A 15976-nucleotide genomic window follows, 5' to 3' on the forward strand; every position below is an offset into this window, starting at 1 on the left:
ATAAGAATGTGTTATTATTAAGCTTTAGCTACTGCAGGCCTATGATATTGTGACGTTTGCTGGTTTCACGATTATCTTGACTAAAGGATAAAATGCTCACTACAGGATGTGTGCTGAAAAGTTGAGAGACATTTCTGGAATCTTTTATTTCAGCTCATGGACCAGCAATTTACACGTTGTGTTTATATTTTTGTTCAGTGAATATCCAGAATAAAACTGCCTCTGAATATCCTCAGGTGGCTACTTTACTATGATCATTGAGCCAAAATTTCAGTGTCCAGATGGTCTCTTGCTCTCACTTATGGAAATACGAAGGAGGTGGGCGGGTGCGGGAAAAAGATTCCGGTTTATAAAGTGTTACTTTTGTCTCGAAGGACCAAATAATGTTGACAACGAGACTATATGTCCGAGAGTGAGAAGCGATATTTTGCTGCTTTATCGCGTCGACATTTCTGCAGTCTTAATTGATCTAATAACGCTAATTTTTGTTTCTCCCCACATTAGCAATATTTGAGTGGAATCGAAATGAAGCCTGCGATATTATGTATTTGCCTTCTTCAATTTGCAGCTGTCAACTGTAGGCTTGCAGCGCGTGACAAGACACATCTTGTTAAAATTAAAAGGACCGACAATAATTTGTCATCAAATTATTTTACGGCCAAGGAAATAGGTGAGTAGTCTATCCTAGTTTCATTCCCTTTAATTCGTCATCCAAAAATCCAATTGTCTTATTTCTCTTCAGTTGTACATTTATTGTATTAGCTAAATGATAAATATAGACTGATGATGAGAAAAGCATGTTATCATGCTATGAACTTTGCACAATGTATGGTTCAAGTCATTGCCATACATTGCCACTCTTCTTGTGTACATGCTGTATATATTTATTTTGTGTGTATGTATTGTCAATGTGACCACCACTGGAAGTCGGGAATCACACTTTGGAGATAATATATAGGAATGGAAAAGATAATAATTAATATGCTATTAACATGCATGTGGGCACTTAGTTGCCTAAGATTTTGTTCTTCATATTTGTCTGAACTGGTAATTTATTTTATTTTATTCAAAACATTAGAAATTGTAACCTGAATTCATTACTAAACATGTTTAATTCAGTACACTGTTCAGTAGCCTACCAAATCATCCTGTCAATAATTTACATGCAAGGGATTTTCATTTTGAAAATTAATATTGCTGTTGCTGGAGCGCTACCAAACTCTAGGTTTTCACTCCAACACAAATCTAGCACACCTCTTTCTAATAATTAGCTGGTGGATAAACTGAATTGGGTTAGTTACAACTGGGGTTGGAGAGAAAACCTACAGGAGGAGAGCTCTCCAGGAACAGGTTTGGAGAGCCCTAGACTTGATTTATTGCAGTACCTTATGTATTTGTAATGGAGACTGTTTTGCACTGGGGTAACAAATGTCATGTTTATTGTAAATGTGACTAATAAAAACCCTTGTATAGCAATACATCCCCCAGAGTCTACACATATCCCTCCTGCTCTGATCAGCTTTGACCTAAGCAGGTTCTTAGGTCACAGCATGTCATGACCATCTTACTGGAAGGTCACCTAATCATCCAAAGCCACAATGCACCAGACTTGGCTCAAATACTATTCAAAATCACATTTAAAAAATAAATCTTTGCCTGGTGTAATGGACCAATAGAATAGTCCCAAATTGTAAAACCAATTTGCCACTCATGGTAGGCTAAACTCAACATATTTAAATGTTATTTGAACCCAGGTCTGCCACCTCAACACAGAGTTGCCATCTCAAGCACTTTTTCTCTCTGAGACTCTGCTGCTGCTCACTCACTCCGTTACATTCAGAGATGAGCAACGATACTATCTTGTTACTATTACAAAATATTTGGAAGACCAATGTATAAAAATAAATACCAAATACTTTTGTAAAGTATTGTATTTAATCTTAATAGTTATTTTTATTAAATACAATACTTTTTTGAAAGTACACACTTTCACTACAACAACATTCTCAGTAACGGTACAATTTTTTCTAAAAACTTGCTATAGCTAAGTTTCCATCCAATTGGTGACAGATTTTAATACAAATATTCTAAAATCTGCATAAAAACAATATGGGCATTTTCCCACCAGAGATGTGTTTCCATAAAATGTACTTGTTGCAGAAAATTAATGCTGTGTGATCACGTAGTGCATGCACTATACACACGGATTTTGTGTTGTAGATATGTGGCAGTGGAGTATGGGACTGAGGGCACACACTGAGTGCCTTGGCAGCAGCTAATGGGGATCCATAATAAATACAAATACGATGTAGAGTTGAAAATGCGATGGAAACTCACTTAACGTGTATTTTTTATTTGGTACATGGGAATTTAACCGCAAAAAGTAATGTCATGTTATCGTGTGTGTGTGTGTGTGTGTGTGTGTGTGTGTGTGTGTGTGTGTGTGTGTGTGTGTGTGTGTGTGTGTGTGTGTGTGTGTGTGTGTGTGTGTGTGTGTGTGTGTGTGTGTGTGTGTGTGTGTGTGTGTGTGTGTGAGTGTGTGTGTGTGTGTGTGTGTGTGTGTGTGTGTGTGTGTGTGTGTGTGTGTGTGTGTGTGTGTGTGTGTGTGTGTGTGTGTGTGTGTGTGTGTGTGTGTGTGTGTGTGCACGTGTTTGTGTTGCTTCACAGGCCCCGCTGTTCCATAAGGTGTATTTGTATCCGTTTTTAAAATCTGATTCTACTGCTTGCATCATTTACCTGATGTGGAATAGAGTTCCATGTAGTCATGGCTCTATGTAGTAATGTGCGCCTCCTCATAGTCTGTTCTGGAATTGGGGACTGTGAAGAGACCTCTGGTGGCATGCCTTGTGGTGTATGCATGGGTGTCTGAGTTGTGTGCTAGTCGTTTAAACATACAACTGGGTGCTTTCAACATGTCAATACCTCTCACAAATACTAGTGATTAAGTCAATTTCTCCTCTACACTGAGCCAGGAGAGATTGACATGCATATTATTAATGTTTGCTCTCCGTGTACATACAAGGGCCAGCAGTGCTGCTCTGTTCTGAGCCAATTGCAATTTTCCTAAGTCCCTCTTTGTGGCACCTGACCACATGACTGAACAGTAGTCCAGGTGCAACAAAACTAGAGCCTGTAGGATAGTGCTGTGAGGAAGGTACAGCAGCCCTTTTATGGTCAGACTTTTCCCCAAACTTATATCTCCCTCACTAACTTCAAGTATCGGCTGTCAGAGCAGCTTACCGATCGCTGCAGCTGTAACCAGCCCATCTGTAAATAGCCCATCCAATCAACTACCTACCTCATCCCCATATTTTTTTGCACACCTGTATTCCTACTTGCACATTCTCATCTATTACTCCAGTGTTAATTGCTAAATTGTAATTACCTCGCCACTGTGCCCTATTTATTGCCTTACCTCCTAACTGAATTTGCACACATTGTATACAGATTTTCTATTGTGTTATTGTTTTTTTGTCCCATGTGTAAGTCTGTGTTGTTTTTGTCGCACTGCTTTATCTTGGCCAGGTCGCAGTTGTAAATGAGAACTTGTTCTCAACTGGCCTACCTGGTTAAATAAAGGTGAAATAAAACATCTTAGCTACTGTTGTATCAATATGTTTTGGCCATGACAGTTTACAATCCAGGGTACTCCAAGCAGTTTAGTCATCTCAACTTGCTCAATTTACACATTATTTATTCCAAGATTTAGTTGAGGTTTAGTGAATGTGTCCCAAATACAATGTTTTCAGTTTTTGAATAGTTAGTCCTAACTTATTCATTGCCAGCCATTCTGAAACTAACTGCAGCTCTTTAAGTGTTGCAGTCATTTCAGTTGCTGTAGTAGCTGATGTGTATAGTGTTAAATCATCCTCATACATAGACACACTGGCTTTACTCAAAGCATGGCATGTCGTTAGTAAATATTTTAAAAAGTAAGGGGCCTAGAACGCTGCCCTGGGGAATTCCTGATTCTACCTGGATTGTGTTGGAGAGACTTCCATTTGAGAACACCCTCTGTGTTCTGTTGGACCGGTAACTCTTTATCCACAACATAGCAGGGGGTGTAAAGCCATAACACATGTTTTTCTGGCAGCATACTATGATCAATAATGTCAAAAGCTGCACTGAAGTGTAACAAAACAGCCCCACAATATTTTATCATCAATTTCTCTCAGCCAATCATCAGTTATTTGTGTAAGTGCTGTGCTTGTTGAATGGCCTTCCCTATAAGCATGCTGAAAGTCTGTCAATTTGTTTACTGTAAAATAGCATTGATCTGGTCAAACACAATTTTTTCCAAAACTTTACTAAGGGTTTGGCAACATGCTATTTGAGCCAGTAAAGGGGGCTTTACTATTCTTAGGTAACGGAATGACTTTAGCTTCCCTCCAGGCCTGAGGGTACACACTTTCTAGTAGGCTTAAATTGAAGATATGGCAAATAGGAGTGGCAATATCGTCCGCTATTATCCTCAGTAAATTTCCATCCAAGTAGTCAGACCCCGTTGCCTTGTCGTTGTTGATAAACAGTATTTTTTTCACCTCTTCCACACTCACTTTATGAAAATTACAATTCTTGTCTTTCATAATTTGGTCAGATATATTTGGATGTGTAGTGTCAGAGTTTGTTGCTGGCATGTCATGCCTAAATTTGCTAATCTTGCCAATAAAAAGTAATTAAAGTAGTTGACAAAATCAATCATTTTTGTGATGAATGAGCCATCTGATTCAATGAATGATGGAGCTGAGTTTGCCTTTTTTCCAAAAATGTAATTGAAGGTGCTCCAAAGCTTTTTACTATCCTTCTTTGTCATTTATTTTTGTTTCATAGTGTAGTTTCTTCTTTTCATTCAGTTTAGTCACATGATTTCTCAATTTGCAGTAAGTTTGCCACTCAGAAGTGCAGCCAGACTTATTTGCCATTCCTTTTGCATCATCCCTCTAAACCACACAATTTTTCAATTCCTCATCAATCCACTGGGATTTAATCGTTTTTACAGTCCTTTTCTTAATGGGTGCATGCTTATTAGTAATTGGAATAAGCAATTTCATAAGTGTGTCAAGTGCAACTATCATGTATACCCCCTCTCCGGCCTCTGGGTCATCAGGCTGCTGATTATCCCGCACACCTGTCACCATCGTTTCGCACACCTGCACCTCATGACAATCACCTGGACTCCACCTCCTTGACTATCTTCCCTATATCTGTCACTCCTCTTGGTTCTTTCCCCAGGTGTTATTGACTCTGTTTTCATGTCGGTTCGTTTATTTTGTGTTCATTGTTTATTTTATTTATTTAAACACTCACTCCCTGAACTTGCTTCCTGACTCTCAGCACACTCGTTACAGCAACATCTGTTTGCTCGTCATTACACACCTTCGAACAACAAATATTATTTAAATCTCCAACATAGGAATTCCTATAAAATGTATTGTATGACCTCTTATACACTATAATAGGCCCAGCCTTTATAACTTTGATTTTCCTAGATATGGCTACTATATTGTGATCACTACATCTGATGGATCTGGATACTGCTTTCAAGCACATTTTTGCAGCATTGGTAAAGATTGTGATCAATACATGTTGATTTAAATTCCTGTGCTGTTTGTAACTACACTGGTAGGTTGACTGATAACCTGAACCAGGTTGCAGGCACTGGTTACAGTTTGAAGCTTTTTCTTGAATGGGCAGCTTGATGAAAGTCAGTCAATATTTAAATCACACAGAAAATATACCTCTCTGTTGATATCACATTATCAAGCATTTCACACATGTTATTCAGATACTGACTGTTAGCACTTTGTGGTATATAGCAGCTTCCCTTAAGAATGGGCTTTATGTGAGACAGATGAACCTGTAACCATATTACTTCAACAGTATATAACTCTAATCTTTACAGGAATGTGGTTCTGAATATTAACATCAACTCGACTGATGGTTTTCTCACAAAAAAAATTGTGTTATTTAGCAAGTGTGCCCACTCTTGGTATTGGCACCTGTGCTCTAGCCAACAGCGAGCAGATAGCCAGCTGGATTGCTAGAGTGCACGTATAGCCTACATGATGAGATTATTATGTGTAAAAGGGCAAGAATATTTTTTATTTGTCAAACAGCTGCCAAGCATCAATGATCATGTCACCAGAATAAGACCCTCGATATGTATTGGAAAGGAGCATCAAGCTCATCACCTTGCACTTTCACCACTCTTTGAAGTTCATAACTTATTTAATCTGTAGCCTAATAAACTGCATGGTTTCTGAAGTCATAGTGGGAGGACCACAGATCATATCATTGTGTAACTCAATTTACTTCGATATGATGGTTATTGTATCAATATCTGCACATAAAGGCATTTCCACCACAATTTCCTGCATAATACATTTTACAGACACAAAAAGATCCCACCATTTCGAACAAACAAATTATCTGTCTGCATTTATGAAATTACACCGAAACATCGTATTTCCATCACAGCTGTTTTTTATTTTGACTTTACTTGCATAAAAACTGTGAATGGAAACAGGGTTTATGACTGTGGTATGTAGTTGTTTATTTAGTTTACTTTATGTAGTTGTTTATTTAGTTTACTTTTTACTTTTGAAACATATCTTGTTACAAAATACATTGCATTATAAGTCAGGCCAGTGAAAAACAAAATACTCAAAAATCTTTGAAATAGGTATTTCAAATGCATGTAACAGAAATCTCTGGTTACACCCTGCTACATTTAAATAGCCCTGATTTGTGACAGGGGTGATGAAGATGTACAAAAGTTCTGCTTGTTATTGGTGATAGACACACACGACAAATGCATACAGTTTCCATTTGTTAACCTTGCTGCCATGGCTGACAACTTATATACGGTAAGTGAAGTGAACATGGGGTTTTGATATTCAGATCAATAATAGCAATAACATCTGTTTCCTATTATGCTGTTTGGCGTTTCACTATATTTTTGGACGGTTATTCTTGTTATTCGATTTACTTCAACCCCAGAATGTTGTAATCTCTAATCGGAATTAAGGAGGTTTCTTATGACTATTCCTTCTTTCTTTCCAACAGAGCTGTGGAACCAGGCGAAACCCAGAAGGTTGTTTGCCAGAAGAGGAATCCAGGAACACCAGAGATTGCATGTGACGGTAAACTGCTGGGGATTATGTTAGGATCATTTCTGAGTTACAGTACTCTACTGCTTTTTGATAACATCATACTCCCCCCCTTTTTATTTCACATTTATTTAACCAGGTAGGCTAGTTGAGAACAAGTTCTCATTTACAACTGCGACCTGGCCAAGATAAAGCAAAGCAGTGCAACACAAACAACATCACAGTTACACATGGAATAAACAAACATACAGTCAATAATACAATAGAGAAAGTCTATATACAGTGTGTGCAAATGAGGTAGGACAAGGGGGGCGAGGCAATAAATAGGCCATAATGGCAAAATTCTTACAGTATGGCAAATTAAACACTGGGGTGATAGATGTGCAGAAGATGAGTGTGCAAGTAGCGGTACTGGGGTGCAAAGGGGCAAAATAAATAACAATATGGTGATTAAGTAGTTGGATGGGCTACTTACATATTGGCTATGTACAGATGCAGTGATCTGTGAGCCGCTCTGACAGCTGGTGCTTAAATCTAGTAGTATCTGGAGATATGAGTCTCCAGCTTCAGTGATTTTTGCAGTTTGTTCCAGTCATTGGCAGCAGAGAACTGGAAGGAAAGGCGGCCAAAGTAGGAATTGGCTTTGGGGGTGACCAGTGAAATATACCTGCTGGAGAGAGTGCTTTGGGTGGGTGCTGCTATGGTGACCAGTGAGCTGAGATAAGGCGGGACTTTACCTAGCAATGACTTATAGATGACCTGGAGCCAGTGGGTTTGGTGACGGATATTAAGCGAGGGCCAGCCAACGAGAGCATACAGGTCGCAGTGGTGGGTAGTATATGGGACTTTGGTGACAAAACGGATGGCACTGTGATAGACTGCATACAATTTGCTGAGTAGAGTGTTGGATGCTATTTTGTAAATTACATCGCAGAAGTCAAGGATCGGTAGGATAGGGTCATGTTTGGGTATGTTTGGCAGCATGAGTGAAGGATGCTATGTTGCAAAATAGGAAGCCGATTCTAGAATTCATTTTGGATTGGAGATGCTTAATGTGAGTCTGGAAGCAGTTTACAGTCTAACCAGACACCTAGGTATTTGTAGTTGTCCATATATTCTAAGTCAGTACCGTCCAGAGTAGTGATGCTGGACAGGTGGGTAGGCGTGCGTAAGTAGTTGGTGAACCAGGCGTGGCAGTCATTTGAGAAACCAAGGATGTTGAGTCTGCCGATAAGAATGTGGTGATTGACAGAGTCGAAAGCCTTGGCCAGGTCGATGAATACAGCTGCACAGTATTGTCTCTTATCGATGGCGGTTATGATGTCGTTTAGGACCTTGAGCGTGGCTAAGGTGCACCCATGACCAGCTCGGAAACCATATTGCATAGCGGAGAAGGTACGGTAGGATTTGAAATGTGGCACCATCATAGGGTGCCACCTTTCCAAAAAGTAATGATCAAATTTCTGCCCTACTACAGCTGCCCCGGTCAACTGTAAGTGCCATTATTGTGAAGTAGAAACGTCTAGGAGCAACAACGTCTCAGCCGTGAAGTGGTAGGCCACACAAGCTCACAGAATGGGGCCGCTGAAGCGTGTAGTGCGTAAAAATTGTCTGTCCTCAGTTGCAACACTCAGTACCGAGTTCCAAACTGCCTTAGGAAGCAACGACAGCACAAGAACGTTGGGAGCTTCATGAAATGGATTTACATGGCCGAGCAGCTACAGACAAACCTAAGATCACCAATGCGCAATGCCAAGCGTCGGCTGGAGTGGTGTAAAGCTTGCCGCTATTGGACTCTGGAGTAGTGGAAATGTGTTCTCTGGAGTGATGAGAGAGAACACATCCTATGGACGGATCTGGGTTTGGCGGATGCCAGGAGAAACGCTACCTGCCACAAAGTATAGTGTCAGCTGTAAAGTTTGGTGGAGGAGGAATAATGGTCTGTGGCTGTTTTTCATGATTTGGGATAGTCCCCTTAGTTCCAGTGAAGCGAAATCTTAACGCTACAGCATACATTGACATTTCTAGACGATTCGGTGCTTCCAACTTTGAGGCAACATTTTGGGGAAAGCCCTTTCCTGATCCAGCATGACAATGCCTCCGTGCACAAAGCGAGGTCCATACATAAATGGTTTGTCGAGATTGGTGTGGAAAAACTTGACTGGCCTGTACAGAGCCCTGCCCACAAACTCATCGAACACCTTTGGGATGAATTGGAACACCAACTGCGAGACAGGCCTAATCGCCCAACATCAGTGCCCGATCTCACTAATGATCTTGTGGCTGGATGGAATCCCTGCAGGAATGTGCCAACATCTAGTGGAAAGCCTTACCAGAAGAGTAGAGGCTGTTATGGCAGCAAAGGGGGAACCAACTCTATACTAATTCCCATGATTTTGGAATGAGATGTTTGATGAGCAGGGGTCCTTAATAAGCTCAGGAAAAAAAGAAACAGCCCTTTTTCAGTACGCTGTCTTGAAAAGATAATTAGTACAAATTCAAATAACTTCACAGATCTTCATTGTGAAGGCTATAAACACTGTTTCCCATGCTTGTTCAATTAACAATAAACAATTAATGAACATGCACATGTGGAACGGTCGTTAAGACACTAACAGCTTACAGACAGTAGGCAATTAAGGTCACAGTTATGAAAACTTAGGATACTAAAAGAGGCCTTTCTACTGACTCTGAAAAACACCAAAAGAAAGATGCCCAGGCTCCCTGCTCATCTGTGTGAACGTGCCTTAGGCATGCTGCAAGGAGGCATGAGGACTGCAGATGTGGCCAGGGCAATAAATTGCAATGTCCGTACTGTGAGACGCCTAAGACAGCGCTACAGGGAGACATGACAGAGCGTTGATCGTCCTCGCCGTGGCAGACCACGTGTAACAACATCTGCACAGGATTGGTACATCTGAACATCACACCTTGCGGGACAGGTACAGGATGGCAACATCAACTGCCCAAGTTACACCAGCAACGCACAATCCCTCCATCAGTGCTCAGACTGTCCGCAATAGGCTGAGAGAGGCTGGACTGAGGGCTTGTAGGCCTGTTGTAATGCAGGTCCTCACCAGACATCACCGGCAACAACGTCACCTATGGGCACAAACCCACCGTTGCTGGACCAGACAGGACTGGCAAAGGGCTCTTCACTGACGAGTTGCGGTTTTGTCTCACCAGGGGTGATGGTCGGATTTGCGTTTATCTTTGAAGGAATGAGCGTTACACCGAGGCCTGTACTCTGGAGCGGGATTGATTTGGAGGTGGAAGGTCCGTCATGGTCTGTGGCGGTGTTTCACAGCATCATCGGACTGAGCTTGTTGTCATTGCAGGCAATCTCAACGCTGTGCGTTACAGGGAAGATATCCTCCTCCCTCATGTGGTCCCCTTCCTGCAGACTCATCCTGACATGACCCTCCAGCATGACAATGCCACCAGCCATACTGCTCGTTATGTGTGTGATTTCCTGCAAGACAGGAATGTCAGTGTTCTTTCATGGCCAGCGACGAGCCCGGATCTCAATCCCATTCAGCACGTCTGGGACCTGTTGGATCGGAGGGTGAGGGCTAGGGCCATTCCCTCTAGAAAAGTCTGGAAACTTGCAGGTGCCTTGGTGGAAGAGTGAGGTAACACCTCACAGCGAGAACTGGCAAATCTGGTGCAGTCCATGAGGAGGAGAAACACTGCAGTACTTAATGTAGCTGGTGGCCATACCAGATACTGACTGTTACTTTTGATTTTGACCCCCCCTCCCCTTTGTTCAGGGACACATTATTCCATTTCTGTTAGTCACATGTCTGTGGAACTTGTCCTGTTTATGTCTCAGTTGTTGAACCTTATGTTAATACAAATAGACCTGACCTTTACAGTGTAATATCGATATGATTCCACATCCCACGCAACCTGTTGTCTATATCCATATGTGCCTCAAACCTATGTGATGGGCACCGTTTTCTTTCCAATCTGTCCCACACAACAGATGGCATGGGATGTGTACTCGTCTGCTAAATGGCATTTATTATTATTATCTTTCTAGACATTAGACCACAAATATCCCATTGACATCAATGCAAGATGAATGTGTTAGATTTGTCTACAAACCCGTATTGGGTAGTAAGACCTCAACAATTTCGAACCATATCTAATTATATTCCTATTTCTCATACAGTATGATGATTACTAGCTTACAGAACATCAACAAAATGTATTTTGCACAGCTGGAGGCGAAGCTGCTGGGGAAATGGAGTGTACTTAGTTCTGAGTGGTTGACAGTCCAATATAGTATTGGCTATAATGTGTTGGCATAATGATTGCATGTCTGCGTCCCAAATGGAACTATATTTTGTATATAGTGCACTGACTTTTGACCAGGATCCATAGGGCACCCTATTTCTATAGTAGAGAATAGGATGCCATTTCGAACGCAGTTGCATGAGTGCTCAGTTAGGTCATACATCTTGAAACAGTCAGAGGGTAAGGGCTTGTCAGTTAATCACTTTTCCCTTGTGTGTGTGTGTGTGTGTGTGTGCTATAAAATCCCAAGGTGAAGCCTGCCCCCCCAACCCCTCATTGTTCCAAGGTGATGGAGAGCTGTATTCCCCACTCTCGCTGCTGTGATCCCTGTGCCTCCTGTCACTGTCGCTTCTTCAATTCCATCTGCTACTGCTGGAAACTGGGATGCCACTGCCAGAAGAAATCTTAAACATACTGACACACACACACACACACACACACACACACACACACACACACACACACACACACACACACACACACACACACACACACACACACACACACACACACACACACACACACACACACACACACACACACAAAACATTCCACTGTACCGCTGGGCACTGGGCTGTCATACCTGAAGATCTGAAGACATACGTTTACATACACTCACACGTGCACACTCACACACCACGGGACACACAATCACTTATCCTCTAGTGCTGCCTGGAAGTAGCCCACCTACCTCCCTTTCAACACCTGTACCACCTTACACACTCATCGTGTGCTACAATATTATACAATATTTGTAGACTACATTATGTTTACATGTATTTACTGTATATGTCAACACTATCTACATGTAAAGTCAGATATTTGTGGGGTATAATATAATTAGGCTATACCTGACTGTGAAACTGCAATTAAGCTTGTTTGGACTGCCCAAATGTCTTAATAAGCAGTAGTTTTTACAAGGGCTAAGGATATACTTACCATGTATTTTCTCTCCATTGTGTAATTGGTTTGAATTGGTTTTTACTGTCGGTTTGAGAGCAGACAAAAACCCACAAGTGGAATAATGGTGGCATAGTTTTACATTATGTATGCTAATGAATGGCAATACACATTTTATATTCATGATATGCCAAAATTACTCAACATTTATTTAGGTAGCTGTAAAGACATAATGCATTATGTTGCAGGCTTCAAGCAAATATTTGCAGAAAATAGCACGTATTACGTTGATGTTAGGTGACTTAGTGGCAAGCTCCACTAGCCTTACTAGTGAGAAACTAGCAAATGTAGGATGGCCTGAGTGCCAGTCTGTTTTTGCTATCATGCCAACTCCTTGTCATTCTGTGCGTTTGGCTTGACAAGGACAGCATGGAGAGCTAAAAAATATCTAGGTTAAGAGTGATACAGTAGTTTGCTTCTGGTAGTGCCAATGTTGCAGCCTATTTTACCTCTTCTTTTCAATAAAAGGACTGCTTGTCAGCACAAACTTTACCCAATACAAACCAATACTGCCTTACAAAGGCAAAACACAGTAACTACACTTTTGATCAAAATTGAGTTAAGACTGAAATCAGGCTTTGTAGTATCTGTTTTATCTTGTGACAAAGTTTTCTGGTTCAATTATGTTCCGTTTCAGAGAAAGTGGTGTGTGAAATTTTGCATTAACTGCAGAATCCAAGTAAAAACCAAGGGAAAACCTGGTGATCTGAAAATAATATTTGAGTTCCGTAAAATCGTTGGAAATAGAGAGAAGTGGAAGGAACTGGTACCACACAACAGCTACCCGCTCTGCCATACGAAGCCAAAGAGCAGTAACTACAAAAACAGTGAAACTGAGAAAAATGGCTTTAAAGTTGATTTTCTTTCCAGACAAGTATGTTGTGGGTAGATAAGTGAAGTATTTTGTTTTACACATATCAAACATGACCACTGATTTAACCTATTTAACCTTATGTCAAATATATTACCATACAGCGTCAAACAGGAAAAACAACAAGAAAGTTGGATAAACACATTTAGATTGTATATACTGCACGAAGTCAAAACATTTTTTAAGTATAAACATTCTGCGTGGTGAAGTAGTCCTAACCTTATGGTGAAAAAATGCTCGAGGGTTGCTACGATACAACATTCAAAAGATGAAAACATAACTACATAACACCCTTAAATACAGTTGGAATGTAGTTAGAATTATCGAACTGCAGAACTGTCAAACTGTTTCTATCAAACATAAAAACAAGATAGTTGGATGAAAACTTTTAGATTGTAGATGCTGCACTTTGCCTTTGCATTACCCATATAGTTGTTTAAAGTCATACAAAGGCAGAGTGTAGTATCTGCATAGGTAAAATCAGTGGTCATGGTTGATATGCATAAAAATTACTTCATAATAAAATTATACATCAGTGCATTGTCACTTATCTACCTACAACATATTTGGCTGGTTATCCCAAAAACTTTAAAGCCATTTTTCTCAGTTTAACTGTTTCCATAGTTAATGCGTTTTGCCTTTGTAGGGCAGAATACATCTGTACTCTTTTGGCTCATATTGATCCCACACTCGTACAATCCACTTGATGATAATCAATGTCCCGTTGCCATTAAAGGAATGGTGTGTTAAACAGGTACTTTTTATAAAAACAGAATCTTACTGTTATAAATGTAAGCGAGATCTTACTATTTTTGATAATCAAACACTGAATGAATGTTTTTAACCAAGCTGCATGGTCTAAATAAAGCTCTATAATAAAACAAACTTCATGATTAACTCATTGTACTTCATTCATTTTCAACAACTGTGTGAAATGATTTCAACAAGAAAAGTTCAAAAACAGATTGTCACGCCCTGACCGTAGAGAGCTTTTTATGTCTCTATTTTGGTTTGGTCAGGGTGTGATTTGGGTGGGCATTCTCTGTCCTTTTTCTATGATTTGTATTTCTTTGTTTTGGCCGGGTATGGTTCTCAATTAGGGACAGCTTTCTATCGTTGTCTCTGATTGGGAACCATACTTAGGTCGCTTTTTCCCACATGGGTTTTGTGGGTAGGTATTTTCTGTTTAGTGTTTGCACCTTACGGACTGTTTCGGTTTAATTTATTCTCTTGTTATGTATCAGTGTTCAGTTCAATAAATAAATAAACAAACAAACAAACAAACAAACAAACAACACTTACCACGCTGCGCTTTGGTCCGACTACTCTTCCTCATCCGACGACGAAAGCTGTTACACAGATGGAGTGAGTCTTTAAATACAGTGCATTGTCTGTTTAAGAATGTTGTTGTTAACTTGCCATACGTTACATATGTGAGGGGAAAATATGCAGAGTGGGAAGGAGGCTGTGCTAAGACTGAAATGAATTAGGCTGTATTTTAAAATCCATACCTATAGTTGAACTAATCAATTCAAAAGGAATATCTTAAGTGTATTTAATCAAAACTGAGACATGCGAGCAACTATATTTGAACAGCATTTGCCAGGCGTGTGGCACTGTTTAACATTATATAAATATTTTTTCAGTTTTGTATGTCACAACAGCGTGAAAGATTTCCATAATGCATGCATTTCACCAAGACCAAAACATCAGTACAAACATTTAACAAATTGCACATCTCAGAGAGAACATTATCTATCTTACTCTACACATTTAAAGATGAACCTGTGTTTAAAGAAGAATCTAGAGAGCTATGGGTTTAAGATCCTTACAATGACTGCATTATGTTTTTTATTATGCGAACCCAGCTAGAATTGAACTCACAATTGAACCCACAACCAATTGGACCACACAAATCAATTCTATATAGCATTTCACAGAACCTATTCATGCAAAATAACTGAAAGGCACATCTAAAGGCATGCAGGTTACAGTGACCCTTGAACATACCTCACTGGGCGCACACTGTTTGAATCGACATTGTTTCCACGTCATTTCAATGAAATGACATTGAAACAACGTGGAATAGACGTTGAATTACGTCTGTGCCCAGTGGAACAGTACATTCAACTCCAATGAGGCCTCAGACAATCTTGCCCATTGTGGTTTCTTTTTTTCTGGACCATATGTTTTAGATCTGTTCCATGCAGAGAGGTAATACTGTAACGCAGCGGGACAGAAAATATTATTTTGGGCGACACAGAGAAATGTGTTAAACTAAATTCCATGAAATGTGTTATTTTTTGTAGAAAACTACTACTGCCTGCTATAGATGTCTCCTATAGTACACGGATAAAAATGAATCAATGCAAAAGTTTAAATATGGTCAAATGTAACATGTTTGGAGTGAGTTGGTGGGCCCCCCCCACTCTTCACATTACAAGAACTCTGTCAGTTGGATCACTATCTACAATTTGGCCCCAGTTCCGCATGTACACTGCTCAAAAAAATAAAGGGAACACTTAAACAACACAATGTAACTCCAAGTCAATCACACTTCTGTGAAATCAAACTGTCCACTTAGGAAGCAACACTGATTGACAATAAATTTCACATGCTGATGTGCAAATGGAATAGACAACAGGAGGAAATTATAGGCAATTAGCAAAACCACAGACCACTTCTCAGTTCCTATGCTTCCTGGCTGATGTTTTGGTCACTTTTGAATGCTGGCGGT

General features: G+C 40.2%; 1 protein-coding gene across 1 annotated transcript; it reads left to right on the plus strand.

Moving 5' to 3' along the window:
• The first annotated feature begins 356 nt into the window (after positions 1-356).
• Positions 357-14123, plus strand: LOC123990197 (agouti-signaling protein-like). The gene is made up of 3 exons (XM_046290767.1): positions 357-670; positions 7066-7142; positions 11659-14123. Exons 1-3 carry the CDS (start codon positions 526-528, stop codon positions 11815-11817), a joined length of 381 nt encoding a protein of 126 aa, XP_046146723.1. The 5' UTR covers positions 357-525; the 3' UTR covers positions 11818-14123.
• The last annotated feature ends 1853 nt before the right edge of the window (positions 14124-15976 follow it).

Source organism: Oncorhynchus gorbuscha, linkage group LG12 (genome assembly GCF_021184085.1).
Source record: "Oncorhynchus gorbuscha isolate QuinsamMale2020 ecotype Even-year linkage group LG12, OgorEven_v1.0, whole genome shotgun sequence".
Taxonomy (NCBI): Eukaryota; Metazoa; Chordata; class Actinopteri; order Salmoniformes; family Salmonidae; genus Oncorhynchus; species Oncorhynchus gorbuscha.